General features: G+C 45.4%; 1 protein-coding gene across 1 annotated transcript; it reads right to left on the bottom strand.

Annotated features, from left to right (window-relative positions):
- Positions 1-20,783: 20,783 nt before the first annotated feature.
- Positions 20,784-24,690, bottom strand: TP53RK (TP53 regulating kinase). Its single transcript, XM_040248200.1, has 2 exons — positions 24,218-24,690; positions 20,784-21,818 (listed from the first exon to the last, which is right to left on the bottom strand). The coding sequence occupies exons 1-2, from the start codon at positions 24,498-24,500 to the stop codon at positions 21,340-21,342; spliced, it is 762 nt and encodes a 253-aa protein (XP_040104134.1). The 5' UTR covers positions 24,501-24,690; the 3' UTR covers positions 20,784-21,339.
- Positions 24,691-26,817: the final 2,127 nt, after the last annotated feature.

Genomic DNA, 26,817 nt, shown 5'->3' with positions numbered 1-26,817 from the left:
AAAATCACTGCAGATGGTGATTGCAGCCATGAAATTAGAAGATGCTTACTCCTTGGAAGAAAAGTTATGACCAACCTAGATAGCATATTCAAAAGCAGAGATATTACTTTGTCAACTAAGGTCCATCTAGTCAAGGCTATGGTTTTTCCAGTAGTCATGTATGGATGTGAGAGTTGGACTGTGAAGAAGGTTGAGTGCCAAAGAATTGATGGTTTTGAACTGTGGTGTTGGAGAAGACTCTTGAGAGTCCCTTGGACTGCAAGAAGATCCAACCAGTCCATTCTGAAGGAAATCAGCCCTGGGTGTTCTTTGGAAGGAATGATGCTAAAGCTGAAGCTCCAGTACTTTGGCCACCTCATGTGAAGAGTTGACTCATTGGAAAAGACTCTGATGCTGGGAGGGATTGGGGGCAGGAGGAGAAGGGGACGACCGAGGATGAGATGGCTGGATGGCATCACGGACTCGATGGACGTTGAGTTTGAGTGAACTCCGGGAGTTGGTGATGGACAGGGAGGCCTGGCGTGCTGCGATTCATGGTGTTGCAAAGAGTCGGACACGACTGAGCGACTGAACTGAACTGAACTAGACCTGCTAACAGCTGAAAAAGGGGAACCTATCAGTTCCTAAGGGAAGACTGTTGTTTTTTCATTAATGCCTTGGGGATAGTTCAGAACAGGGTCCAAGAGCTGAGAGAGAGCATCAGACTCAGACAGGCCGAGTCAGACGGTTTCGATTTCTCGGGATGGTGGAGGTCGTCTTGGGCAAGACAGCTTCTCCCACTTCTTGGACCCCTCGCAGCCTTGCTCCTCATCCTGTCGATAGGACCTTGTATTTTTCAGATCATCCTCCAGAAGGTCAGGGAGCTGACCCAGACGGCTACTGGACAGATGCTGATGGTGGCCGCATACTCCAGACTCCCGTCAGAGACCCTGAGGCCCCCTAAAGGTCACCGGGATCCTGCCACGACCCTCAGCCCCAGTGACGCCCCAGTTCAGCAGGAAATAGCCAGAAGTGATAATGGCGGCCCTTACCCTATCAAAAGGGACAGAATGTAAGGCCCGATGGCTGCCCCTCCTCTCTTCCGCCGGAGGGGGAAGTCCCTAATGGAAGGAGCCTCCCAGATCCCAGGGACCAATGACAGCACACTTTGCCAGCTAAAGCCTCCCGGCCCCAGCCACGTAGAAGGACCTGTCAGCCCGCGATGCCTTGGCCTAGCGACCTATCCAAACCCCCGTTCACTAACGGTACCTTTTTTGGGCGATCTAGCCTTGACCATCCCCCACAACGAAGGTATATAACCCACTCCCCAGCACAGTCTCGACCTGCCTCGTTCCGGTCCGGGAACCCTGCCCGGGAGCGCTGCCCATTAAAGCCTGTTAGACACTCTTTTGGTGTCCTGGTCGTCTTTTACCTAACACAAATAAGAACTGGTTTATTTTTCCCTTTCAAATCTGTATGAAACAGGGCTATTTCAATTATCTACTTTATACTGAATGCACTGCGATAGTTTATATTGAGTTGGCCAGAAAGTTCTTTAGGATTTTTCTGTAAGACGTCATGGAATTTTCTGAGGAGGTGTTCTATTTCTTGTAAATTGTTAAATGTTTGCATGTGGAGTTTTGAGTACTCTCTTTTGATATCTGCAGGTTCTATAGTGATATCCTTGATTCCTTCATCCATTCCTGATTAATTCATTTGGTAACTTGCATCTTTTCTCTCTCTTTTTATCAGCCTTACTTGAGATTTTTCAATTTAATCCTCTTTTTAAAGAACTAATTCTGTGAGGCTGTTTTTTCTGTTTTCAGTTTCATTGATTTCAGGTCTTATATTTCTTTTTCCCATCCTTCTGCTCATTCTTCTTTCTCTAGGCCATTGAAGTGTGGGAGCTTAGATTATTGAGATTTTTTTCCTCTTTTCAAAAGTATACAATTTAATGATAAACATTCCCCCTCTCTACACTGGTTTAGCTATATCCCACAAATTTTATGTGATGTATTTTCATTCAACTCAATGTATATTTTATTTTCCATTGCAATATCTTTTTTGACCCATGGATTATTCAGAAGTGAGGAATTAGTTTCTAAGTGTTTGGAGATTTTTGTACTATCTTTCTGTTCAGTTCAGTTCAGTTCAGTCGTTCAGTCTTGTCTGACTCTTCGTGACCCCATGGACCACATCATGTCAGGCCTTCCTGTCTATCACCAACTCCCAGAGTCTGCTCAAGCTCATATCCATTGAGTCGGTGATGCCATCCAACCATCCCATCCTTTGTTCTCCCCTTCTCCTCCTGCCTTCAGTCTTTCCCTGCATCAGGGTCTTTTCAAATGAGTCAGCTCTTTGCATCAGGTGGCCAAAGTATTAGAGTTTCAGCTAAACATCAGTCCTTTCAATGAACACTCAGGACCAATCTCCCTTATGGTTGGATCTCCTTATAGTCCAAGAGACTCTCAAGAGTCTTCTCCTAACACCACGGTTCAAAAGCATCAATTCTTCAGTGCTCAGCTTTCTTTATAGTCCAACTCTCACATCCATACACAACTACTGGAAAAACCATAGCCTTCACAAGATGGACCTTTGTTGGCAAAGTAATGTCTCTGCTCTTTAATATGCTGTCTAGGCTGGTCATAACTTTCCTTCCAAAGAGTAAGCATCTCTTAATTTCATGGCTGCAGTCACCATCTGCAGTGATTTTGGAGCCCCCAAAAATAAAGTCTGACACTGTTTCCCCATCTATTTGCCATGAAGTGATGGGACTGGATATCATGATCTTAGTTTTCTGAATGTTGAGTTTTAAATCAACTTTTTGACTCTCCTCTTTCACTTTCATCAAGAGGCTCTTTAGTTCTTCTTCACTTTCTGCCATAAGGGTGGTGTCATCTGCATATCTGAGGTGATTGATATTTCTCCCAGCAATCTTGATTCCAGCTTGTGCTTCATCCAGCCCAGCATTTCTCATGATGTACTCTGCATATAAGTTAAATAAGCAGGATGACAATATACAGCCTTGACTCACTCCTTTTCCTATTTGGAACCAGTCTGTTGTTTCATGTCCAGTTCTAACTGTTGCTTCCTGACCTGCATATAGGTTTCTCAAGAGGCAAGTAAGGTGGTCTGGTATTTCCATCTCTTTCAGAATTTTCCACAGTTTATTGTGATCCACACAGTCAAAGGCTTTGGCATAGTCAATAAAACAGAAATAGATGTTCTTCTGGAACTCTCTTGCTTTTTTGATGATCCAGTGGATGTTGGCAATTTGATCTCTGGTGCCCCTGCCTTTTCTAAAACCAGCTTGAACATCTGGAAGTTTATGGTTCACATACTGCTGAAGCCTGGCTTGGAGAATTTTGAGTATTACTTTACTAGCATGTGAGATGAGTGCAATTGTGTGGTAGTCTGGGCATTCTTTGACATTGCCTTTCTTTGGGATTGGAATGAAAACTGACCTTTTCCAGTCCTGTGGCCACTGCTGAGTTTTCCAAATTTGTTGGCATATTGAGTGCAGCACTTTCACAGCATCAACTTTTAGGAATTGAAATAGCTCAACTGGAATTCCATCACTTCTACTAGCTTTGTTTGCAGTGATGCTTCCTAAGGTCCACTTGACTTCACATTCCAGGATGTCTGGCTCTAGGTGAGTGATCACACCATCATGATTATCTGGGTCATGATGTGGTCCACTGGAGAAGGGAATGGCAAGCCACTTCAGTATTCTTGCCTTGAGAACCCCACGAACAGTATGAAAAGGCAAAAAGATAGGACACTGAAAGATGAACTCCCCAGGTCGGTAGGCGCCCAATATACTACTGGAGATCAGTGAAGAAATAACTCCAGAAAGAATGAAGAGACGGAGCCAAAGCAAAAACAATACCCAGTTGTGGATGTGACTGTTGATAGAAGCAAGGTCCGATGCTGTAAAGAACAATATTGCATAGGAACCTGGAATGTTAGGTCCATGAATCAAGGCAAATTGGAAGTGGTCAAACAAGAGATGACAAGAGTGAACATTGAATCAGCGAACTAAAATGGACCAGAATGGGTGAATTTAACTCAGATGACCTTTATATCTACTATGGTGGGCAATAATCCCTTAGAAGAAATGGAGTAGCCATCCTAGTCAACAAAAGAGTCCGAAATGCAGTACTTGGATGCAATCTCAAAAAGACAGAATGATCTCTGATCATTTCCAAGGCAAACCATTCAATATCACAGTAATCCAAGTCTATGCTCTAACCAGTAATGCTGAAGAAGCTGAAGCTGAACAGTTCTATGAAGAGCTACAAGACCTTTTAGAACTAACACCCCCTAAAGATGTCCTTTTCATTATAGGGTACTGGAATGCAAAAGTAGGAAGTCAAGAAACACCTGGAGTAACAGGCAAATTTGGCCTTGGACTACAGAATGAAGCAGGGCAAAGGCTAATAGAGTTTTGCCAGAATGCACTGGTCATAGCAAACACCCTCTTCCAACAACAGAAGAGAAGACTCTACACATGGATATCACCAGATGGCCGACACCAAAATCAGATTGATTATATTCTTTGCAGCCAAAGATGGAGAAGCTCTATACAGTCAGTAAAAACAAGACCAGGAGCAGACTATGGCTCAGATCATGAACTCCTTATTGCCAAATTCAGACTTAAGTTTAACAAAGTAGGGAAAACCACTAGACCATTCAGGTATCACCTAAGTAAAATAACTTATGATTATACAGTGGAAATAAGAAATAGATTTAAGGGACTGGATCTGATAGAGAGAGTGCCTGATGAACTATGGATGGAGGTTTGTGATGTTGGAGAAGACTCTTGAGAGTCCCTTGGACTGCAAGGATATCCAACCAGTCCATCCTAAAGGAGATCAGTCCTGGGTGTTCATTGGAAGCACAGATGTTGAGGCAGAAACTCCAATACTTTGGCCACTTGATGCGAAGAGCTGACTCATTAGAAAAGACCCTGATGCTGGGAAAGATTGAGGGCAGGAGGAGAAGGGGACGACAGAGGATGAGATGGTTGGATGGCATCACTGACTCAATGGACATGGGTTTGGGTGGACTCCGGGAGCTGGTGATGGACAGGGAGTCCTGGCGTGCTGCGGTTCATGGGGTTGTAAAGAGTCAGACACAACTGAGTGACTGAACTGAAGTGAACTTTCAATATGCATATATCATTATATTTGAAATGAACTTCTTATAGACAACATACAGTTGGGTCAAGTTTTAAAAACACCTACTCTGCTAGGGCCTGTCTTTTAATTAGTGTTTTTAGGCCATTTACATTTAACATAATCATTGATACATTAGGGCTTAAATCTGCCACTCTGTTTTCTATATGTTCTCTATTTCTCCATCTCTATCTTTCTTATTTCTCTATTTCTTATTTCCTCTGCCTTTCAGTGGATTATTTGAACATTTTTTAGAATTCCATTTTGATTTTTATATAGTGATTTTGAGTGCATTTATTAGTATAGGTTGTTTACTGTTCATTCTAGGTATTACATTGTATATACATAACTTGGCACAGACTCAGTTCAGTTCAGTTCAGTCGCTCAGTCATGTCTGACTCTTTGTGAGCCCATGGACTGCAGCACACCAGGCCTCCCTGTCCATAACCAACTCCCGGAGTTTACTCAAATCCATGTCCATTGAATCAGTGATGGCATCCAACCATCTCATCCTCTGTCGTCCCCTTCTCCTCCTGCCTCCAGTCTTTCCAAGCATCAGGGTCTTTTCCAATGAGTCAGTGCTTTGCATCAGGCAGCCAAAGTATTGGAGTTTCAGCTTCAGCATCAGTCCTTCCAATGAATATTCAGGACATGAACAGTATGAAAAGGCAAAAAAGAATCATATCAGGCAATGCCATAATTTTGGCTTCAACCATTAAACATAACTTAGAAAAGCCAAGAAGAAAAAGAGCTTATTGCAGTTACCTATATTTTTTGTTTGCTGTGTACTTTCTCCTTCCTGATATTCAAATATTCCTTTGTTTATCATTTCCTTTTGGTTTTGAGAACTTTTAGTCATTCTTTTAGAGTAGGCAACAAACCCTCTTAGTTTTTCTTCATCTTAGAAGCTTGTGACTTCCCTTTTATTCCTAAAGAATATTTTCACTGGATATAGGATTTTGAATTGACAGCTCTTTTCTTTCAGCACTTGAAAAATGTTATGCCCCTTTTTTCTGGACTTCATGAATGTTGGTGAGAAATTTGCTGTCATCTGAATTGTTTTTCCTCTAGAGGTAAGATGTCATTTCTCTCTCACTGCTTTCAAGATATTTGTCTTTAGTTTTCAGAAGTTTGACTTCTGAAGAGTCAAAATTTATGCATTGGTGTAAGTTTCTTTTGGACTTCCCTGGTAGTTCAGACGGTAAAGAATCCACTTGGGATGTGGGAGACCTGGGTTCTATCCCTGGGTTGGGAAGATCCCCTGGAGGAGGGCATAGCAATCCAGTATTTTTGCCTAGTGAAAAGTTTCTTTCAGTTATCTTATCTGGCATTAACTCAGCCTCTGGATTCTGTAGGTTTATTCTTTTACCAAATTTGAAAAGTTTTCAGCTATTATCTCTTTGAATACTTTTATACTCCTTCCTGTTTTTTCTCTCTTTTCAGAACTCCAATGACACAGATGTTAGACTGTTTGTTACAATCCCACAAATTCTTGAGGCTCTGTTCATTTTCAGTCTATTTTCTCTCTACTGTTCAGATAATGTAATTTCTATAGTTCTATCTAAGAGTTTTTAAAAAGCATGATTTTCTAAAAATATGAATAAGAATTAAAGTAAACTCCATGGGATCAGGACTTCTGTAATGATCTTGGTGTAAAAGTTTACATAAGTTTCATCCACAATGAATTTGTATCTACTTTGTCTACTGTTTAATATGCTTGAACCATTCAAAAGAATCAGATTTACTGACATTTATAATTGCATTTATTTTCTTCAAGAGAATTTAATAAAATTAGTGATCTATGTCAAATGTGCAAGGGATATTGGCTTTCTTATTTATTAATGAATAACAGCCAGCATTCACTAGTACTTACTCTGTGCCAGGCCCTATTCTAAAGGAGTTATATGATTTAACTCATTAAACACAAAATGACTTTATGCGATAGATCCTAATATATTCCCATTTTGCAGAGGAAGAAATGGGTACAGAGAGCCTGAGCAACTTATCAAACAACACACGGTTATTAAGGGGGTCTCAAATCCTAGTAGTCTCCATGCCTAAGCACATCATAGTAATGACTCAAGTGTATGTTTCATCATACGTGTTCATTAGATATGAGACATATGACTTTTACACTGAACACTAAAGTAAAATAGCACCCAGTCCCCTCAAATATTGTAAGACCTGTCAACAATTTGAGTATATTTAGTGACAAAGCGGTTTCTCAGTACTCAGTACCATCAGGTAACAAGGACCACCGACACTCTTATAACCTAAAATCTGACACAGTGTTTCTCAACCCTGGCTGCAGAGTGGATCACCTGGGAAACTAAAAATGCTGATGCCAGGCCCTGCCCTTAGAGACTGTGACTTAATGGTCTGGGATGTGGCCCAAACACCGGAATTTTTAAGAGCTCCCAGCAGATTCTAATATGCAGTTAGGGTTGAGAGGCACTTTTGGAACAACTCCACTGCTTTCCAACTCCCCATATCCCTAAAAGCTAGTCCATCTTTGCTCAGATTCTGGTAGAATCATTTCCCTGATGCAAAATCTCAGTTGGCATCTGTCCCTTCACATCTAGAGACTTCAATCCAGTTCTCATGGCCCTCCTAAAAGAAAGTCAAGTCATTCAGTCATGTCTGACTCTTTGTGACCCCATGGACTGTAGCCTGCCAGGCTCCTCCATACATGGGACTTTCCAGGCAAGAATCCTGGAATGGGTTGCCATTTCTTTCCCCAGGGGATCTTCCTGACCCAGGGATCAAACTCAGGTCTTCTTCATTGCAGGTAGACTCTTTACCATCTGAGCCACCAGGGAATCATGTATGGCTCACCAAGGAATGGCCCTCCTGAGTTCTACCGAATTTTGCATCTTTACATCTCCAGGGCCCAGCATGGTCTGTGGTAGACATTCTGTTAATGTTTACTAAATTAATATTTGAATACCAGACTTGGTTTTCCTCATCAGCAAACTTGGCATCCAAGCCTTTCATTGTTCCTTTTATTCAAGAAATATTGACTACATGGCAACTATATACTAGGCTATGAATACAACAATGAATAAGACCAAAATTTTTAAATCTCTGCATACACAGAACTTATATTTGGTTGAGGGGAGGGGAGGTGGAGTTGGAGGGGACACATAATAAACAAATGAGTAGAACGTATGATAGCATAAAGAAGAGGAGACAACCAGGGCTATGGAGGAAAACAAAGCCAGAGAGAGATGGAGAGTGATGGAGCGGGGTGCCGTTTTGGATAAGGTGGTCGGGGAAGCCCTGGAAGATTAGGTGACCAAGTGCCCTAAGTTAAGCAGAGACCCAAGGAAAGTAAGCAACTGGGACCCTCTGGGAATGTGAAGGAAGGATTCCAAGAGGAAGGAAAAACCAAGAGCTATGGCTCCAAGGCAGGAGCAAGCAAGACCTGGCTTAGAGCCATCAGGGAACTGGGGTGCAGAGCCAGTGACAAGACCACACAGCATCTTGAAAGGCTGAAGGAGGACTTTGCATTCTACACTGAATGACAAGGGGAGCCATTGCAAGGACTTAAGCAGAGTAAGATTCTGCTTTCATTATGTTAACAACAGATTTATTTGGATATAACTGACACAGCATACAATCCATCCGTTTAAAGGCAACAGGTTTTAGTATACTCACAAAGGTGTGCAATCATCACTACAACCAATTTTAGAACTTTCTCATCATCCTAAAAAGAAACCCCATACCCATTAATAGTCTCAATCGCCCCCCAACCTCCAAAGCCCTAGATAACCATAACCACTGATCTACTTACTTTCTGTCTTTCTAGACTTGCCTGTTCTGGACACTTTGCATAAATGGAATCATACAATATGCGGTTCTTTGTGTCTGACTTCTTTCACTTAGCATGATTTTGTTCAAGGTTCTCCCCCATTGAAGCATGCATCAGTACTTCTCTCCTTTTTGCGGCCAAATAATGTTCTGTTGTATGAATACACCACATTCTATTTATCCATGCATCAGTTGATGGATACTTTGGGGCTATTATGAATAACACTGCAAAGAACATTTGTGTACAGGTTTTTATGTGGATCTGTCTTCAGATCTCTGAAGATGAGACAGAAAGGAGCTGCTGTTGAGACCAAATGAGGTGGTGGAATATTTCTCAACATGAGAGAGGCAGACCCATGAGGAAACACAGATCATTTCATGTTACACTAGATAGCTCTGCTGGTAAAGAACATGCCTGCCAAAGCAGGAGATGCAAGAGATGCAGGTTCGATCCCTGTGTTGGGAAGATCCCCTGGAGGAGAGCATGGCAACCCACTCCAGTATTCTTGCCTGGAAAATCCCACGGACAAAGGAGCCTGGTGGGCTACAGTCCATGGGATCAGACACGATTGAGCATGCACACACACAGATGGTATTTAAATAACATTTAATCCCACAGAGTGAAAGTTATTTCCTGTGTCAACTTTCTTTAACTCTTCATTACCCCACGGAGAGGGTCTCCGCTGGGTGTTAGTCTCCCATTAACTCCTCATCACTCGGTAACTCCCTTTCTAACAGCCTGAGAAGACTTCAGGACCAGGGACTTTGACATCTTGCTGCAATTTGACAGCATTGGTTTCTTTTTATTTTATTCTTCTAATTACTTTTGACTTAGAGCAAGTGACTGTTTTTTAATTAAAGCCAACAATTTCTTTTTGATGAAGACCATTCTTAAAGTTTTATTGAATTTATTACAATACTGCTTCTGTTTTATATTTTGTGTTTTTGGCCCCAAGGCCCACTGGACCACCAGGGAAGTCCCTAAAGCCCATGACTTTAACATATTCCTCCTTTTAAGCTGCATCTATTGAAGTTTACAATGTGAAGCAATTCAAAGAAAAATACTAAGTAATTCTGGAGAGTGCATGGTTATGGCAAAATTCAAAAAATTAGATGCAAAGATATGAAATTTTGGAAGCCAAGACAAGACAAGAGAAAGGCCCAGATAGAGGTGCAGTGTTCTCTTCCTACCCAGGTCATGCTGCCGTGATTCCCATAAACCCTAGGCCAAGTTATTTCCCAATGGACCCTTGCAGGCTGTGATGAAACCTTCTCCCGTGTCCTTTCAGGTTGGAGACCTGACCTTGAGCCAGTCCAATAGTCGGCTTCATCAAAGGTGCTAGCCAGGTTAGCATCAGATGGTCTTGGATGGACTGCAAGGCCCTACTGGGAGCACTTTGGACATTTGAGGACTGGATGTGGGAGGATGGGGTGCTCCAAACTGGAAAAACTAGTACTAGGGATTTGGACCAGCTGACTTCATAGAAACTCAGGTCCATTCCCCAAAGCCTGGGTGGAAGCTGTTGGGACAGGATATACTGGACCCAGTGTCCCTGGACAGGCTCCCTTATTCTGAAACCAGCTAAGGGATTAAGAGTACAAATATTTTCTATTAGAGCAGATGTTTCAATCTGGTGGCTCAAATGTATTAATAATAATAGCATACAGTCCATGGAATTCTCCAGGTCAGAATACTGGAGTGGGTAACCTTTCCCTTCTCCAGGGGATCTTCCCAACCCAGGGAACAAACTCAGGTCTCCCACATTGCAGGTGGATTTTTTTTTTTTTAGGTGGATTTTTTACCAGCTGAGCCACAAGGGAAGCCCAATAATAGCATTGATAATACCAAATACATATCCTGCACTTACTATGTGCAGGGCACAGTTTGCAGCACTTTATATGTATTTACTTTTTTTTAAAAATCTCTGTAGTTTCTATTTTTTTTTTTTTTACTTTACAATATTGTATTGGTTTTGCCATACATTGACATGAATCCACCATAGGTGTACATGTGTTCCCCATCCTGAACCCCCCTCCCTCTTCCCTCCCCATACCATCCCTGGGTCATCCCAGTGCACCAGCCCTGAGCATCCTGTATCACGCATCGAACCTGGACTAGCGATTCGTTTCACATATGTTAATATACATGTTTCAATGCCATTCTCCCAAGTCATCCCACCTTTGTCCTCTCCCACAGAGTCCACAAGACTGTTCTATACATCTGTGTCTCTTTTGCTGTCTCGCATACAGGGTTATCGTTACCATCTTTCTAATCCATATATATGCATTATTATACTATATTGGTGTTTTTCTTTCTGGCTTACTTCACTCTGTATAATATATATTTACTTTTTAAAAATCCTTACAATAATCTGTTTCCATTACCTTATTGAGTCTGTGGGCTTCCCTGGTGGTTCAAACGGCAAAGCACCTGCTTGCAGTGCAGAAGACGTGGGTTCAATCCCTGGGTTGGGAAGATCCCCTGGAGAAGGAAATGGCAACCCACTCCAGTACTCTTGCCTGGAAAATTCCATGGACTGAGGAGCCTGGTGGGCTATACAGTCCATGGGGTCGCAGAGAGTCAGACACGACTGAGCGAGTTCACTTTCTTTCTTTCTTTTGTTTATTGAGTCTGTGACCTTGCATTAGATGAAGCTACATTCAAATTCTGGCTATTCCACTTGCTGGTTGTGCAACCCTGGGCAAGACATTTAATTCCACGGGGCTTAGGTTTCCTCATCTAAAATGAGAACAAAAATTGTATATAACTCATAAGGATGTGGAGAGAATTATTAGGCGAGTGTATAGCACAGAACTTGCACATGGGCAGATAACAACCTCTGTAGCAAATATATATATACGTAAACACACTGTTATAGTCATCAGGTGAGTTACTAAGGGGCCTGCTGTGTGCCAAGCACTGTGCTGGGCACTTACACGAATGACTGAGTCCTGCTGAGTACTTCAACTCCATGTCCTACCCTCCTTCCCTTCAACCACCGGGTGCCACCCTCTTTGTGACCTTCTTCCTGCTCCTTGAACATGCCAAGTCCTTGCACTGACTGCTCCCTCTGACTGCATGTCTCTTCCCCTCCTCCTTCCTACCATCCCTCATAGTGGCCGCTCCCTTCTCCTCACTCAGGTCTCAATTCAGACGTTACCTCCTCAGTGGGGCCTCCGTGACTACCTAACTTAGTGAAACACAGCATTCCTCAACTTGCCAACACTCCCTCTGTATAAAATCCCCTGTGCTGTTTCCTTCACAGCGTGACTCACCATTTGAAATTCTTCCTAGATGAAGCCCCGTGAAAACAAGGAGTCCAGATCGCATCCTGCCACAGTCCCCGTGCCTGGGACACAGCAGAGGCTCAGTCAACTGCTGAATAGTTGAACATGCTTTAAATCACTGTCTTGTATTACTGTGAACATCAACCAAAATCACGCCTATCATTCATTCAACAATATGAATTGAGTGCATCCTATGTACCAGGCATCATTCTGGGTGCTGGGACAATAGCAGGAATCAAATGAAACAAACGTGTCTGCTCTCACAGAGCGTTTGTTTTGGCAGCTCTATAGCAAGATGCATGCGTGAAACATGCAGCATATATTCAGCATCACATGCTGTTTAGCACTATGAAGAAATAGAAAGCAGGGAGAGCGGAGAGTCTTCTGAGGGGGGTATGGGCACCAGTCTCCCACTTTGCCCGCACAGAAGGGCCTCTCGGTGCGCCCCCCATTCCCCTCACTGAGCCCCGTGGTACCACGGTCAGCATCTCAGTGGGACATCTTGGTCGAAGACTCTGCATCTCCAAGAGCAATATTGGCTTTGAAGCCAGGCCCAGCAGGTGGGGTCGAGGCTGGGGTTGGGATAAGTCAGCCCTTGAGATGCCCTGGAGGGAGGGGGTCATGCGGCTTGACCTCTCAGGGCCTTTCCTCACTGTGGGGAAAGTGGCAGGCAATGGACTCCCCTGGCCTGGAGCTGCAACCAACCCTGGATTCTGGGCCATCCCTTGACCCCCTCTATCTCAGGCAGAGAGCCAAGGTTTACAAACATCCAGAGGCCTTTGATCGGCACCAAACCCCCCGAGGGTTCTGACTGTTTTTTGTTCTAAGCCACAGGCCAGGACCCTACTCTGCTTTGCATCCAGCAGGGAAGACTGTGGGTAGTTGGTGTATGTGTGTGTGTGTGTGTGTTTGACATAGTGGTAGGCAAGTGCACATGGCCCCTTGATTTTTTTTTTTCTCCAAAATCTAGGCTGGGCTTGTATGAGGGAATTCAATTCAGTAAGTGTTTACCGAGCACCCACTACCGTCCAGGCACCAGTGCAAAAACCAGGGCTGGAGCAACAAAGCAAACAACACCTTGGCCCCCAGAGTGGCCAAGAGGCAAACAAGCAAGTGAATAGAAATGGGAGCAGGTGCTTGTGAATGGGCTGGAGACAAAGCTGGGGAGGCAGTGGGGTACCTTCTGCACAGGATCCTCCTGGAAGACCAAGTGGAGTCTGGGAGAGATTGGAAGGAAGTGAAGGCGGTGGCCACGTGAGGATGTATGAGGAACAGTTTGGCAGGCAAAGGGAAAAGCAAGTACAGTGGCCCCGAGTCCCTGGAAGACAGTTCCAATTGGATGAACTGCGTGACCGACCCAAAGTGAGAAGAGGGGGTCAGAAAGGTAAGAGGGTGAGGGTGGGGGCAGGTGGGTCTCTGGCCCTGAGGGAGGTGGCAACCCTGGAGTGTTTTGGACAGAGGAATGAATGACATGATAGGAATTGGTCTTGAACAGGATTCCCTAGGCTGCTGTGTGGGAACAAGACCAAAGGGGATGAGGCAGAAGCAGGGAGTATGGTGAGGAGACAGCTAGAATGGTTCAAATGAAAAAGCAGAAGGTCCAAGTAATAGGATGTAGGTTTTGTGGTGGGGGTGGGGTGTGCTGGGTGGGGGTGGGGGGGCAGGAGCTAATTTCCATGTTCTCATGAATAGGATTTACTTTTGCTAGCCATTGTATATTCATAATTTCTGGCAGATCCCCTGAAGAAGTGAATGGCTACCCACTTAATATTCTTGCCTGGAGAATTTCATGGACAGAGGAGCCTGGCGGGCTACTGTCCATGGGATTGCAAGGAGGTGGACACAACTGAGCAACTAACACTTTCACATTTTTTTTTCCAAGAGAAAGATTCATTTATTCTAAGTGGGCATGCAGCTGGATGAAGTTTTACAACAAATTCACCCAAGTAACCAGCGTCAAGATGGAGAAATGGAACTTACCCCTCCCCACCCGAAGCCCCCAGAAGCCTGTTCCATGTCTCTACCCCTCCTCCAAGGGGAGCCACTCTCCCAGCTTCCTGATTATATCCTGGAAGTAAAGCTAAGAGGATTCACTGCTGGGTTGGGGAATGGGGTGTGAGGGTGAGAGAGAGGAGTCAATGGGAGTCATCTCCTATGATGGGGAAGCTGGGTGGGAGCAGAGACCAAGGGCTTGGAACCAGGAGTTTGTTTTTGAACAGACTGTATTTGGAGCTGCTTGTGCAATCCCTGGAAAAAGAAAGAGACCAGCTTATCTGGGGGCTTCAAATTCAATACTTACAGGAATGCACAGCACGAGCGGGAGAAGGTCTGCAAGTAAGAAATGTTTCACTCTCTTCTTAACTGCATCGTGAGAAGAGCAAGATGAGCATGGGGATAAATCGTGACCAGCAGCCAGCCTCAGAGCCAAGGGGCAATAGGGCAGGGTGGGGACTGGGGTAAGCTGGCAAGCACAAGCCCTCCCCCCTCAAAAGGGGAAGTGCTGGAATGCGGGTCCAGTGTAGCTGGATCTCCTGACAATGTTTCCAGAGAAGTCAGATACCTGGATGTTGCTATGAAACCATCCCAATCATTTAACACTGGCAACCAAAAAAACAAATACTCCATGGACCCATCAAACATGTCTACAGGTACAACAACCAGTCCGATCCAGATGAGAACCTTCATTTTACAGATGGGGAAACGGAGGGCCAGAGAAGTCTGGGATTTTTCCTAAATTCAGAGAGGAAGTTAGTGGAGAGATGGGCCAGGCACTGAGTGGGCCGGATCTCAGGCCACTGGTTTAACCTCGTTCACCACTGCATTTAAAAGCAGGCATTGTTCACACAGCGGGCAGCTGCACAGGCACCCATGCCAGGCTGCGCAATATGGCTGGGCTGCTGCGCTGCTGAGTCTTGCAGGCAAAGCAAGTGCCCAGGTCCAGTCTTGTACCACCTGGCTCCTGGGCACCTCTGCCCCTTTTGGGAACTGTTATGGCCACCAGGACCTGAGCAAAGTCACTGAGACAACAGGAGGAAACATCAACAGTACAGAGGAGAAAAAGCAAAGCAAGTCGCAGCAGCTGAAAAAGACTTTCCAAAAACATGGTGCTCTTGGCGTGTCACTGCACACTGGAATCTCATTAATCTCCTTGGGCATATTTTACATGGTTGTTTCAAGTAGTGCGGGCATGTCGGCCGTCCTGCTTAAACTCGGGTTTAAAGAGTCACTGGTCCAGTCAAAAATGGCAGCCGGCACGAGCGCCTTCGTGGTAGCGTAGGCCATCCACTCACACACATCCGTGGGTGTGAACATCACTGTTCACACCCATGAGGATCAGCATTACCTGTTTCCTGGCCCTTGACGGTCAGATATTTTCGAAAAGTGAGAATTTTTAAATTCCCTCCAGCTGCAAAGCCTTGATGAACTCAATTGCAGACCTACTTCTTTTAAATAACACATTTTGGATTGGCTTTATTAATAGGATGTACGTTTTGTGGTGGGTGGGAGGGCAAAGGCTAATTGTTGTGCTCTTGTGAACAGGATTTACTTTTGCTAGTAAAAATTCAGGGTTTCAAATCATTGAAATTTTGGGGGGGAGGGCTTTATTATTTTTGGTAATGCTATTCATCACAGGGCTTGTCTGCATGATTGAAAACGTCAGCAAAACATCACCGATGAGTTGTCATCTCAAACAAAACTGTCACCTAGGAAATGTTCTTCCAGAAGACCATTGCTGAGGGTCTGCCGGCAAAAGCCTAAGGGTTTTAATCTTTGCTCAAGTTCTTAACGGACAATGGTTCATCAAGCTGGTTTTTAAAATTCTCTTTCCTCCAGTATTTGTTGTCAGCTGCCTGTAGCTTAGCGTGCAATATTGTGCAAAACAGCTACCAGCGCTACAATTAATGAAGCAGAATTTAAGGATTCACAATATGTAATCAGGATCTAAATTAGCATCAACACTTTGACATTCATTACACTTGTTTGGGAGGAAAGAAAAATATTTCTGGTATGTTTCATTAATCCCCCCAAACACCTTCAAATCTGGACATGATGGGGCCTGCCTCAGCTATTTTTTCCCAAATTTCATTAAAGTAGGTCAGAATCATTTGTCTCTGCTCAGGTAAAATTGGAAACTTCGTCCAATACTAATGGCATCAGTTGGCTTTGGACACCTGGGTCCTCAGAGCAATCTGGATACTGCACTTATATGGAAAGCTGAGGCAACCTTGGCCTGAGTCCATCTCAGACTTCAGACATTCCAGAACTACCGTCACAAAGTTTACACTGTGTTGCTACTTATATTTTTTGAGTTAAAATTACATATGTTAAGAAAAACAAAGATTTTGAGTCATTCTCTAAAAAAGGAAAATTACTAGCAGTTGCTGTAAACGGGAGGCAACTGTGAAATAAGAAACAAGCCCAGGAGGGACTGAACCAGTTTATCAGCTAAAGGGGGCGTGACCTGAGGCCCCCTGTTCTCTGTGAGGGACATTCCTTAAGAATAGAAATCCAAGCACACAGACCCAAATTGAGACTTTCTCTTGAAATAATCAGGAGCAGGCAAAGGAAAAGGAATTCTTCCCGTGAGCTTCAGCATCAGTGACCGCTGTGACCAGGTTCCTGCAGGGTACCTGTTAAGGTAACCAGTTTGCCCTGCCACCATGCATGAGGGCTTGTGTTTATCTTTTCTGGCTCCCAGATTTATTTTTATTTTGGGGGGCTTGATTAAAACGACATTTGTGACAATCAGAAAACTAAAGGAACTATAAACTGATCTGATAAACTATAAACTGGTTTTACTGAGATCTAACTATTGACAGTTTCCTAGTTAGCCCTTAAAAAACCCATGTCAATCAGTTATTTCAGTTAACTTTTGTAAGAATCTTTGTGGGACAAATTCTCCACTTTCAAGATCTCTAAAGCGGACCCGTTATACTCCTGCCCTCTTAAAGCAATTAAAGTGAAAGTGGCAGTCGCCCAGTAGAGTCTGACTCTTTGTGACCCCAACGACTATACAGTCCATGGAATTCTCCAGGCCAGAATACTGGAGTGGGTAGCCTTTTCCCTTCTCCAGGGGATCTTCCCAACCCAGGGACTGAACCCGGGTTTCCCACATTGCAGGCAGATTCTTTACCAGCTGAGCCACAAGGGAAGCCCAAGGATACTGGGTCCTGACCCAGGAATCGAACCGGGCTCTCCTGCATTGCGGGTGGATTCTTTACCAACTGAGCTATCACCAAAAGGTTTTAGATGGCATCATCGACTCAGCAGACATGAATCTGAGCAAACTCCAGGAGACAATGACAGATAGGGAAGCCTGGTGTGCTGCAGTCCACGGGGTTGCAAAGAGTTGGATATGACTTAGTGACTGAACAACAATAGGTTTTAACAATTTAAAGTTGGAGCTGCCTTTCTGGGGCCAAATTCAAAGGACACACGTACACAGCAGAGCCAGACGGTGACACCCGTGCCAGGTAATTCCTCTCGAGGACAGGACCGGTGCTTTTGTATTGCTGTCTTTATGTAAACAGTTGGCTTTGGGTTCCTAACCACCCTCCACAAGGAGCCTCCCAGGTTTAAGGGCTTAAATCTCAAACTTTGATTCTGTGTTTGGAGAAATGGGAGTGGACTGAAAGAGCAAGCAGGAAAACAAATTACCATACCAAACAGCTATTTGTTCAAGGCATAGTTCTCTTCTAAGCCCCGACTCCTACGGCCAGTGGTCAAAACACAAGAGTAACCGGAGAGGTGAAAGTAAAGTGTTAGTCGTTCCGTCGTGTCCGACTCTTTGGAACCCCATGGGCTCTAGCCTGCCAGGCTCCTCTGTCCATGGAATTTACCGGGCATGAATACTGGAGTGGGTTGTCATTTCCTTCTGAGGAGAGGAAGTCAAAAGATAAGGGAGCTAGAGCATTACGTGAATTCTTCAGCAAAGTGTACAAATCACTTGTAAATTTACATTGTTTTCCTGGAACTAGGGGAATAAAACTGATGATCCATTTAAAAAATGTAATAAATAAATAAAAGCAGACATTGTTGATGGGGGTGTGTTGGAGTCAGAACTTAGAATTCTCATACTCCTTTCACCTTCTATAAGAAGCAAAAACTTCCCCCAGAGCAAACTTCAAAGATTTTCTCTTGCATCTTATTGGCCAGAAAAAGGTCACCCACCCACCCCTATCTCAGGGACCGATCTTAGCTTTCCTGGAGCCACCTGCACCTAGTAAAAATACCTGGACAAATCGAAGCTCTGTCCAAAAGGATTAAGGGGGTTGGCTTTTCAGGAGGCAACAGACAATGTCTGGCACAATCTCTACCATACAGGCTGATGACTCTGGGCAAGGTGTTTCATGGGAAGATCAGGAAATGGATGCTGGGGGGGCGAGGGCAGAAACAGTAATGAATTTGCTCTGCCCCTTTTACAGTGAGGAAGGGAGGCTGGAAGGGCAGGAAGTTTAACTTCTTTGCACCCAGAATGACAGAAACTGCGACCACCCAGAATGACAGAAACTGCGACCTCTGGTGGCAAAGGAGAGCCACTCCACTGGGTTCAGGGAAAGGGGAATTGAGTCCTTTGGAATTGCAAGGCCCTGAACTCAGGACACAAGAGGAGATTCCTAGTTCCCAAAAAGAGGCTTGGGGGCAGGCCCTTATAAGGACATGGGCACTCATTCAGGGTCTCCGTTAGTTGGTGATGGAGGGGTTAGGAGTTAAGGATGAGTGCAAGGCCAGAGCAGCACTTGCCTAGGGCCCCTAAGACACAGTAATCGAGACAAATATTTTAATGCGATATTTTAAACAAATCAACCTGGCAAACTATGGGTGACAACCAGGTGCCTGTCTGTTTAAACGAAATCGTATGGGAAGTGGCATCAGGATCCAGGCTGACTCCTCAGTTACAGCAGAGACTACAGCCCACGGGCCTCACCAGTGCGCCCACCTCCCCAAGGGCAGCTCAGACAGTTCAGGAGCACACCTGCATGGGACACTCGCCAGGCCAGGCTTGGGTAACTGCATTCCGTGGCCCCCGGACTGGCCAGTTCTCCAGATGTGGCCTGTGTCCTTTTTGCTGGACACCTCTATGTCAGCACCTTGCCCTGCTCCGCCACTCACACTCGCTGTGTGACCTGGAGCAAGACTGAGTTTCTCTGTGCCTCACTGCCTTCCCTTGAAGACGGGGCGATGTACACAAAGAACCTAACTGCTCAATACAGTTAACTGATGTTGCAAATGGGAGCTTGAATCCCAGCTCTGTCGCTTACTGCAATCCTAGCACATCATACTCACGTTGCTATTTCCTTATCTGTATAATGGAGGTTTGAACCCCTGTCTGGGGGGCGCGGGGATTCCAGGGGGAATTCACACAAGGCTGCTGGTGCTGTTGGCTCACTGATGCAAAGCACAGGCTGTCCCCACGTGGAGGTCGACGGAGCTGGGATCGCAGAGGGTTCCCTAGCCTAGCATCTGTGAGACACTGAACTAGGAGGAGAATCCACTGATCCCCTAGGAAGGCTTGTTCACCCGTTTCCCAGCCTGGACCACGGACTAAGGAATAAGATGGAATGCTCCTCCTGGGAAAACGTAGACATCTCTCCAGTCTCTGGTTATCTCCTTCTCCCCACCTGCAGAGGCCAGTTTTTGCCTCCCTGTTGCTGCTGACACCTCCCCCAGCTGCTGGCCAGCGAGTCATGTGGCTTACCATCCACCCATCGACCATCATCACAGGCTCAACCTTCTCGCTGCTCTCTTGCCTTCACTCTGACTCCGTATAGTCTTTCCTCTGCTGATGCCATCCTTTCACAACACAAATCAGATGCTCCCTGTTTAAAACCTCCTGAGTTGCGTTAAGAAGAAAAACCCAACCTCGTTACCAGGCCCGGAATGACCCAGCACTTACCCACTTCTCGGTTTCACTTCCCACTTCTCCTTGCTTGGTTGCCAACCAGTCCCGCTGGCCTTACTGTCCCTCGAACAAGTTCCTCCTTCACCAACCTGGTATACCATGCTCCATCTGCCATCTCTCGGTTCTCTGGCGCATCTTAGTGCTAACGTCACTTCATCAGAGGCTTCTCCGACCACTCCTGCCCCTCCCCCCGCAACATGCATTCCTCGTGGGCACCTGGGATCTCAGCATCCTTTACAGCCCTCATCACTGTCTGAAACTGTCTTAGGTACTTAGTTTGTTTCCCGAGTGGTTCACGCCCCCTCTGTCTCTGGTGCCTGGCACACAGCAAATACTATGTATCTGCTGATGTAACGCCTGCACACATGGGTCAACCATTCCCTCCACGAGGCAGAGACCAGCCATATCAGCTGTACAGTACAGGAGGAAACTGGGGAATGAGCCTGCAGTCTCGTTGAGAATATTCATTCAAAAAAATTATGACCAGCCTCTGTGGCTTTGGAATTCTTTGAAAAGCAGTGTGATATAATGCCAATACATATTGTAATAATTTAAAGACGTGTCATAGCCAGCATCTCATTTCTTAAAGGATCAGTGGAGTTAAGCAGCATTTTCCATTTTTTTTCCCATACTCTCAAAAAGAACTGTATTTTACACCAAAACCTAGTATGTACTGTTGTCTATATACACATTTGAAACAAGTTTCATAAAACAATATTTACAATACTACAGGTAATGCACTTTAATATTTTCTAATCTCTGATTCCATTTCTTTTTTTAATATGCTGGTTGCATCCCACTGTACTGGTTTCAAGAGGAATATGTCAAGAACACAACACCAAAAAAAGGCTGTTACAGAGCTGATAAAGATACGCTGACACCAACTGAGGCGCTGTCCTTGTCGCACTGGAAGCACTGAAATGTGGTTCAGCGTTTTGTAACATCATGCCCTTCAACCTGAGGTGTACACCTTACAACTGCAGAGAAAGCCTGAGATTTATTCTGCCAGACATATACAGAGTAAGTGAGAACAGCCAACGGCAGGTGATAATGCCTAACAAGCACGATCACAGCTCTTAAAATTACCCGACCATCTTTATTTAGGTAGAACCTCATACTCAGCCTTCCTTCAAACGTACTGTGAACAGTTTCCTGCCTGTGGTTGTCACACAGAGAATTCTTCTAGCCCACCATGGATCTCTTTCTCCCTCTGAGCCGCACCTCATCTAATTTTTTTAACACTGGTTTGGACTTTCTGGAGGAGGTGGAATAGCTCTTCAGAAAGGCTTCGAACACAGTCTCAGTGTTGGGATGGGTACTGAGGAAGGCCTTCTCTAGCACGTACAGGTCAACTCCCTTGTCTTCCGGAAGTGCTGAAACGAAGCTCAGCCCAAAGTCTATAAGCACAATGTTCAGCTGCTCCAGAGGGGGTTTCAGGAGCATGTTGGATGTGGTGAGATCACCATGAATGAGGTCTTCGTCGTGCATTCGAGCCAAAACCTGCCCGATGGTCCTGACTAAGCCCAGGAGACTTTGGGAAGATTTTTCAGTCTCCAGAGTGGATTCAATATAATCTCGAACAGTCACTGAGCCTTCAATTTCTTCCATAAATAAGCAGTTGGAAGCATAGTCCACAAAAAAGACAACTGGGGCACATATTCCTGTAACCAAGATATAAGGGGTCATTGAATTAGATACTTTTTTTTTTTTCTTAATAGTAAGCTTAACTTTCTAGCTCAGTCAGAAAAATTTTCCAGTGTGTATCTGCATATTTTGGGAAAAAGATTTAGGAATGCTGCAGAATGGTACAGCTTTCCTTCTCTGGAAGTTTCTCCTGCCAGACTATGCTTAAACCACCACAGCTAAGGTCAGCACAGCCAAAGCTCCCTCCTCCCCTCTACCCACTGTGATTGAACTTCATTTGTCATATTTGGGCTTCCCTGGTAGCTCAGCTGGTAAAGAATCCACCTGCGATGCAGGAGACCCCAGTTCAATTCCTGGGTCCGGAGGAGAAGGGATAGGCTACCCACTCAAGTGTTCTTGGGTTTCCCTGGTGACTCAGCTGGTAACAAACCCGCTGGCAATGTGGGAGACCTGGTTTTGATCCCTGGACTGGGAAGATCCCTTGGAGAAGGGAACAGGCTACCCACTCCAATATTCTGGCCTGAAGAATTCCATGGTCCTGGTAGGCTACAGTTCATGGGGTCACAAAGAGTCAGACACAATTGAGTGACTTTCACTTTCCCTGTCATACTTCTTCCCCAAAATACAAATCAAAGTAAACAGCCAGAAGGGTAAGCACCATTAGGTACATGTTCAAACATATGAAAGCAGTTTCCTGACAAGGACAGAAGCAGGAGAGCAAGCAGCATGCTGGCTTAGAGATGCATCTTTACAGAGAGGAAAGAGAGTGAAGTCGCTCAGTCATGTCCAACTCTTTGTGACCCCATGGACTGTAGCCCACCAGGCTTCTCAGTCCATGGGATTCTCCAGGAGAGAATATTGGAGTGGGTTACCATTTCCTTCTCCAGGGGATCTTCGCGACCCAGGGATCGAACCTGGGACTCCCGCATTGGAGGCAGACGCTTTAACCTCTGAGCCACCAGGAATACAGAGAGGAAGGACAAGTTCAAATCCCAGCTTCCTTCCTTATTAACTGTGTATCTTTAAAGTCACATGTATTTCTCTAAGCCTCCATTTCTGCTTCTATAACATGAGATCAGTACTACCAATAATCCAATAACTTCACTGAATTTGAAGATTCAATGACTCTTTACTGAATGTCAATCACACTCAAGACACTTCGAGATACTAGAGACAAATGTGTAGAGATACAGCAGGAAACAAAGCAACCGGGATCCCTGCTTAAGAGAACTCAGCTGCTGGAAAGGGTGAAAATAGGAAATACGAATGGATGCATAACTTTGCAAATCCAAGCAAGGGCAGAGACAGTGTGCTTGTTGGCAACTGAATTTCTTCCAGCTCTCCCAGCACTTAACAATGTCTTGGTGTACAGTAGATGCCTAAAAAATTACCAATGAAAGAAACAAAGGTAGAAAGTGTAAAAGTGAAATGCCAGTGTTTCTGAGTCAGAGGGATAGGGGGTGAAAGCCTTACTAACTGTGTAACCTTGAGCAAGTTACTTCCCCCCTCTGAACTTTGTTTCTCAACAGAGGCAAAGGTTTACAGTCATGGTGCAAAATAGTGTTTAGTCAAAGCTATGGTTTTTCCAGTAGTCATGTACGGATGTGAGAGCTGGACTATAAAGAAAGCTAAGCGCCAAAGAACTGATGCTTTTGAACTGTGGTGTTGGAGAAGACTCTTGGATCCGGAGATCCAACCAGTCCATCTTAAAGGAAATCAGTCCTGAATATTCACTGGAAGGACTGATGCTGAAGCTGAAACTCCAACACTTTGGCCACCTGATGTGAAGAACTGACTCATTTGAAGACACTGATACTGGGAAAGACTGAAGGCAGGAAGAGAAGGAGACAACAGAGAAAGAGGTGGTTGGAAGGCATCACCGATTCGATGGACATGAGTTTGAGCAAGCTCCGGGAGTTGGTGATGGACAGGGAAGCCTGGCGAGCTATACAGTCCATGGAGTCGCAAAGAGACACGACTGAACTGAACTAGACTGTGTGAACCCAGAGACCCTGGCTCCTGGGCAAGTACTTGTAACTACATATGCTTCTTAAAAGTAACTAACAGCGATCGAAAGTTGGGATTGTACAGATGGGGAAACTGAGGCTCGGGGCAGTTAAAAGACACGTTCAACGTTGAGTAAAGGTGGAAGAGTCGGAACTGAACCAGACGCCAAGAGCTCCGGGACAAATGCTCGTCGCTACAACGTCAAGTGGCTTCTTAAGAGTTAATGAAAGGAAAAGAAGGATGAAAGGATGACATTTCTTAATGGAAAGCCGTGAAGAAGGTACAAACGGAGAAACTGAGTCAAATCTCGCCCGCCCCCAACCCCGCAGCGCAGGGGAGCCCCTCACCTGCGTCGCCCGAGCCCCGGAGCCTCGGGGGTCCCCCGCGTCCCCAAGCTGGGCCGTCTTACCTGCGCGGCGACAGCGGAGCAACGCCCGGGCCTCCTGCACCGTCCGCCGCCGGCTGAGCCGCGCTTCCAGCGTCGGGTGCCGGTAGCCCTTGGGGAAGCGGTGCTTCACCACGGCCGCGCGACCCTGGAAGCGGCCGCGGAACACGCGCGCCTCGGCGCCCTGCTTCACCAGCTCCAGGCCGCTCAGGAAGCGGCGGCTCCGCTCCCGGGCTGCGGCCAGCGCTTCGGCCGCGGGCGCCAGCTCCTCGTTCAGCTTAGCGGCAGCAGCGCCGGCCGCCGCCATGTTCGCGTTTCCGCGTCGCCGCTCGGAGCCCTTCGGCCGCCTCCGGAAACTGTCGGGGCTGCTTCGGCTCGCTCCGAAAGTTCTCGGACCTCCTCGGCCTCTCAGATGCCGACCCTTTTGCCTCGTGGAAGTGGTTTCTCCTCTCTTCTTCGCTCTTTTCTAAGCCTCCTGGTCCCGCCACTCGGCTCCTCGGCTATTTCCGTAAACCCTCGGCAGCTCTCGGTGAGCCGCTCTTTCCACTCCTCGGCTCTTTCCGGAAACCCTTCGTGACTCTTGCGGTTGGCTTTGGTGGCGCCACCTCTCAGCTCTTCGGCTATTTCCGGAAAGCTTCGGCGTCTCTCTGAAAAACGTCTCTTGGAATATGCTCTCAGGAATCTATCTGGATCCTGGGAAGTTGCACTTCACAGTCCTTGCGTTTCATTCATACACAGGGAAGGTAACCTTTTCAAACATCAGACCCTTTGTTTTGTACTAACGTGGTTTCCAGCACCTTTCATCAGTTCAGCCTACTTGAAGCCCCTATAGAACCAATTCTATTTGGTTTGGAAAACCCAATTTCCCAAGTTTGTAGTTTCATTATCATAATTCTTCGTGTCCATATGGTCATCTCCATGGTTACCAAATCTGTCTGAACTGCTCTGTATGGTTGTTGGCATAACTGAGGCCATGTTGGGTCTGTACAGTTCCTTTTGTCCTTGTGCTCACCCTACCTATGGCTGTTCTGTGTAGTAAATATCTTCTCTGTCATCAGTGATTTTTAGGTCCAGGTGGCCTCTATGCTTTGTTAACCTCCAAACGATGAAGACCTTTGCTGATGTACTCTTGGTTCCTGCAAAAACTAGTTACCCATTCATAAATCTTGACTTAGGAATGCACTTCCTGTTTCCAAGGATGTACCCCTAAACCCCAGGTTAACTATAAAATTGTCCCAATGGCCTCTTGAAGGTTCAAAGAGCAGCTGCAAATGCTTCTGGATCTCTGTCCACTTGATTCTACCCTGTAAGTTACGTTATAATAAACTTTTCTGTTGATTATATGGAGCTGCCTGCCTTGTTTTCCATTCTTAAGATACCTTTTCAGTTTGGTGGGCACTTTTTGTTTCCTCCAATTTCCAACACCCTCCTTTGGAAAAATCCATTGTGCAAACATATTTAAAAGTCCCAGGCTTGCTCTAGTCAGACTGGTTCTGACTTTTACCATAGGAAGTCTAGTTTAAAATCTTTCAGTGGCTGCCTGTTGTGCTTCAGACAAAGACCCATGAGGTCCTGCATGGGGCCCCGTGTCCCTCTTGCAGATTCATCTCCCACGAAACTCCCCTTTGCTCTGGGATCTTCAACACATTTGCCTTCTCTCAGTCTCATTCTTGCCAGGCTCCCTCTTGCCATGGGGCCTTTGCACCTGCTATTTCATACATCAGAAGTGCTCTTCCTTCTCTTGGTTGCTTAAACTCATCTAGGCATCTTTCCATTTCCAGCTCAAATGTTACTTCCTCAGGAAGCCCTCCCTGACTTCTCATAGGAGGGAAAACCCAACTTAATAATTCCTAGAGTCCCTATGAATCTCTCTTTTGTGTTGCCTTTTTGTTTGCTTATGTAACTATTTGATTAGTGGCAGATTTAGTTCCCCACAGATTGTTAATCTGAGGGCTTTAGTTCTTCCCTGGCTATTGCCTAGAGGCCACCCTCAATTCTTGCCACACTGGCCTCTCCACTGGGCAACTCATAACACAGCAGGTGGCTTCATCAGAGTCAGTAAGTGATCAGAAGAGGTTGAGCAAGATGGAAATCACCATCTTTTATAACCGGATCTCTAAAATGACAAACATTTTAGAGTACACTTTTGCTTATTCTCTTTGTTAGAAATGAGTTACTAGCTCCTGCCTCGCCTCAAGGGAAGCCATTTTTAAAAATAATGTTTATTCTTTAAATTTATTTATTTATTTATTATAATTTTTTGTGGCTGTGCTGGGTCTTCATCGCTGCACGTGGGCCTTCGCTAGCTGCAGTGATGAAGTGAGTGGCAGCTACTCTCTACTTGCGGTGTGTGGGCTTCTCATTGCAGTGGCTTCCCTTGTGGTGGTTTCTCCTGTGGTGGAGAACGGGCTTTAGAGCACATGGGCTCAGGAGCTGTGGCTCGTGGGCTTGCAGTTTGCCCCACGGCATGTGGAATCTTCCCAGACCAGGAATTGAGCCCAAGTTCCCTGCGTTGGTACGTGGGCTCCCAGCCACTGGACCACCAGGAAAGTTCAAGGGAAGTCATTTTTGAAGACGCCTACCAAAATGCCCAATTCAAAATGCCCAATTAGAACTCTTTCTTT

Source organism: Oryx dammah, unplaced genomic scaffold (assembly GCF_014754425.2).
Source record: "Oryx dammah isolate SB20612 unplaced genomic scaffold, SCBI_Odam_1.1 HiC_scaffold_10, whole genome shotgun sequence".
NCBI classification, from domain to species: Eukaryota; Metazoa; Chordata; class Mammalia; order Artiodactyla; family Bovidae; genus Oryx; species Oryx dammah.
Note: the sequence above shows the minus strand (reverse complement) of the source record. Positions and strands in the feature narration are given on the sequence as shown.